This window comes from Chaetura pelagica, unplaced genomic scaffold, assembly GCF_000747805.2.
Source record: "Chaetura pelagica isolate M959 unplaced genomic scaffold, ChaPel_1.0 scaffold159, whole genome shotgun sequence".
Taxonomy (NCBI): domain Eukaryota; kingdom Metazoa; phylum Chordata; class Aves; order Apodiformes; family Apodidae; genus Chaetura; species Chaetura pelagica.
In genome coordinates this window covers 73,306-77,030 of record NW_009954555.1, presented here as the reverse complement: position 1 = coordinate 77,030, position 3,725 = coordinate 73,306, and the positions used below count along the sequence as shown (strand labels likewise).

The window sequence follows — 3,725 nt, the reverse complement described above, 5'->3', positions numbered from 1 at the left end:
GACACTGAGAGCAGGGACTGGATGGGTGCTCATGGTTCCCAGCACCAGGTTTCCTCCCATCTCCACCCCACCAGTTACACAGACACCAGAGAGAAGCCTGTGGGAAGCCAGCAAGGCTGCTATGTGCCAAGGGAGGGGGTAGAAGGCAACAGGTCTGATGGGCTCCACAGGGATTCCCTCTGTAGGCACTTGGTCCGTGGGGCTGCTGCCAGCTGGATCCTGCTGGGAAGTCCATCCTGGAGCTGGGAAGGGAGGTTGGTGCCTCCCCAGGCAGCAGAGAGAGAATCAGGAGGCCTGGGAGTAAGGGAGGTTGTGGGGTGGTGATGAGCATCCCCAGGGCTGCCAGGGGTGCTGGTGGCAGGTTGGAGGAGCCTCAGCCCCTTGGTGTCCTGGAATGGGATGTTCTGGAGCAGCTTCCAGTGCCAGGCTGGCAGAGGGCAAGGAGCTGGTTGGGGCTGGAGAGGCAGGAGCAGTGGTGAGAGCAGCACCAGGGCATCTTGGAGCTCCAAGATGAGGACACTGGAGCAGGTTGCCCAGAGAAGCTGTGGCTGCCCCATCCCTGGAGGTGTTGAAGGGCAGGTTGGATGGGGCTTGGAGCAGCCTGGTGCCCTTGGTCTGCTAGAAATTAGGGCAGGGAATGAAGCTCCCAGCAGTTGCTGGGCTGTGCTGGGGCTGGGGAAGGGACTTTGCTGCAGGATGGTGGAATCTGCCCCCCATGGAGAACAGCTTGGCTGGGGTTCCATGGCAATAGTGGTCACATCTGGCCACCTTTGAGCTTTAAGCAGCAAGAAGCAGAGATGGGGCCACTGATGGTTCCAGGTGTCCCAGGGTTTGGGAGGGTCCTTCCCTCTCCCTTTCAAGAGGGTTGTGGCAAGAACAAGCTCCTGGGCTAGAGGCTGCAGGAGCCCCTGGTACAAACCCACCAGCTTGGAGGGGGGGTTAGAAGGTCCATAATGAGCAAGACTTCAAGCCCTTGGACTCAAAGGCTGTGGTGCAGAACCAACAGAGGAGTCTCTTGTGGAGGAGGAAGGATCCAGCTTTTCAGCAGGGAATAAAATTCCCCCATTGTGCTGGAGATCTCTGGTGGGTGTCAAGTGCCAGGGACGTGTCCTTCAGCCCATCCTGCCCCTGCCCAGCTCCCCAGGGCTGCTGCAGCCTGCCAGGGACCTGCTGACACCCCTGGGATCCACACAGGCACCCTGGGGATGGGATGGAGCCCAGTTTGGGACCTGAAGGGAGGTTGGAGCAAGGTGGGCTTGGTCTCTTCTGCCCAGTCACAAGTGGCAGAACAAGAGGAAATGGCCTCAAGTTGCACCAGGGGAGGTTTAGGTTGGATTTGGGGAACATTTTCTTCCTGCCCAGTGTGGAGTCCCCATCCCTGGAGGGGTTTCCAAGCCCTGGAGATGGTGCTGAGGGACATGTTAGTGGTGGCTTGAGCAACTCTGAGCTGGCAGAAGCCAGGCAGGAGCTGCAGAGGAGCAGCAGCTCAGGGCTGGGCAGGGGCAGCCAAGCCAGGAGCAGGGTCCTGCTCTGGGAACAGGGCCTGGAACCAGAAGAAACTGGGTTCAGTGGGAACTGGGGGTGCTGCTCCAGTTAAAAACAGGTGGCATTTTGAGCACCTGCCTGGGGTGACCCACCAAGGGCTGGGCACAGGCTCTGCCCAGCCTGCTGCCCACAGCAGAGGAGCTGGGCTCCTTGGAGGTGTTTCCTGGAGGACACAGCTCCCTGCTCCTGCACCCCGGGGGAGCTGCTGGAGCTTCTCCCCTCCCTACACACTGCTGGGGTTGTAGCAGAGCAGGTTGAACTCCAGCTTCTCATCCCAGTGCCGGAGCAGGACGAAGAGCTGCTGGGCAGCAGCTTTCACAGCAGCCAGGCTGGATCCTGCTGGGAATTCCTGGTGGCTCAGCCACAGGTTGGCTTTGGCAGCCACCAGCTCCCACTCGACGAAGTAGGAGGCTGAGCTGTGCTCCAGCCAGGCCAGGGCCACCCCCGTGGCCCAGAGCAGCCCCTTGGGCTCCGGTTGCTGCTGCAGCTCCAGGAGCAACCCTTGGACCTCAGAGTCATCCCTCTCCAAGCTGCTGGTGTTTTGCCCCTGGGCAGAGCCTGGAGTGCTCCTGGAGAAGCCACGGATGGTGCTGGATGGTGGGGAAAGCTCCTTCTCAGCCTTCAGGGCTCTGGGGATGTTCCCCACCGAGCTGCCCGGGGAGGTGGCCTCCAGCTGGGTGCTGGTTCCCCCCAGCACCACTCCCAGAGGGACATCCCTGGTGATGGGGCTCTCCCCGTGGGCAGCAGGGACCTGGAGCTGCTGGCTGGAGCTTTTTTGCTCCCTGGAAGGGCTGGTCTTCTTGGTGCTGGAGGGGCTGAGGGCCAGGCAGTGGCAGGGGAAGGGAGAGGTCCTCTGCAGCTTCTCCATGGGGATGTTGACAGCATGGCAGAAGGGCTGAGTTCAGGAGGAAGGCACCACAGGCCAGCTGCAGGGATGCCTGCAAGGGACAGCGGGGCAGGGAAGCTCTGAGATGCCACCCAGTCCTGGGAAGCTCAGGAGAAGAGCCTGCAGGGGTGGGAGCAGCTCTTCATCTCCACTGGAGATGCCAGCAGAGCCAGCGAGAGGCAGCACCCAGGGGGTCCCTCCTGCCCCCTGCAACCCAGAGCTGCTCACCAGGGGCAGGTAGTCAGTGCTCTCATTGTCTCCCTCTGAGCTGGATTCACTCCTTCTGCTGGGAGATTTGCTCAGGAAGCCCTTGGCAGCTCGAGCCTGGTCCTGTGGAAGGTCAGCCTGCAGGAGGGACAGGCAGGGGGTCCCTAAACCCTCCCCTCTCCCCTCCAAAAACCAGCCCACGGGCAGTGGCACCAGGCTGGGCCCCAGCTCTGGCTGCTGACCCTGGGGTGTCCCTGCTCTGCCCCCAGCTGGTGTTGGTGCCCAACCCCCTGGAGGTGCAAAACACCTGCTGGAGGTCAGCAGAAGGTGGTGCCCGTACCTGGCAGCAAAGAGGCTCTCGATGAACTCCTGGGCTTGTGCAGAGGGAGCAGCCAGGCTCTGTGCCAGCCCTGGGAGGGGACACAAAGCTGGGGTGACACCCAGGAGAGCAAAAGGGGAACACGCAGGGATGTGGGGTGGCTTGTTCTGCTGCTGAGTTTTGGCAAAACCCTCCTCTTGCCTCACTTCTCCTACGTGGCTGATGAAATTCCCTCCCCACAAAGGACCAGGGGACAACCTAAACCAAAAGCCCCACCAGGCCCTGTCCTTCCAACCCAGGAGTTGTGCTCACAGGTCTAATTTCAAGCCCTGAGGGGCTTGAAAAAGCCCCCCAAAACTCAGCAGAAGCCTCGGGAGAAGAAGCCCAAAGCCTCGGGTTTGATGCACCTGCAGGTCCCAGCAGCTCCTGGTCCTACCTGGGGTGGGACTGGAGGAGGAAGGGGTCCTGCAGGGACCTGTGTGTGGGTACCTGTGTGTGGGTACCCATGTGTAGGTACCCGTGGGTGGGTACCCGTGGGTGGGCACCTGTGTGTGGGTACCTGTAGGTGGGTACCCGTGGATGGGTACCCGTGGGTGGGTACCCGTGTGTGGGTACCCGTGGGTGGGTACCCGTGGGTGGGTACCTGTGTGTGGGTACCTGTGGGTGGGTACCTGTGGGTGGGTACTCCAGCACAGTGGGCAGGCAGGTGTTGGTGCTGAGGCCCACGGGCAGGAAAGCTGTGTACTTGCTGAAGACAGTGCAGGCCTG

At 61.5% G+C, this 3,725-nt stretch overlaps 1 protein-coding gene across 1 annotated transcript in view; it reads right to left on the bottom strand.

The window, feature by feature from the left end:
* Positions 1 to 1,768: 1,768 nt before the first annotated feature.
* Positions 1,769 to 3,725, bottom strand: part of VWA5B1 (von Willebrand factor A domain containing 5B1) — a 22,780-nt gene continuing 20,823 nt past the window's right edge. Inside the window, 4 exon segments of the mRNA XM_010005217.1 lie at positions 1,769 to 2,437; positions 2,439 to 2,483; positions 2,660 to 2,776; positions 3,615 to 3,705. Of these exon segments, the coding sequence (XP_010003519.1) occupies positions 1,769 to 2,437; positions 2,439 to 2,483; positions 2,660 to 2,776; positions 3,615 to 3,705 (922 nt within the window).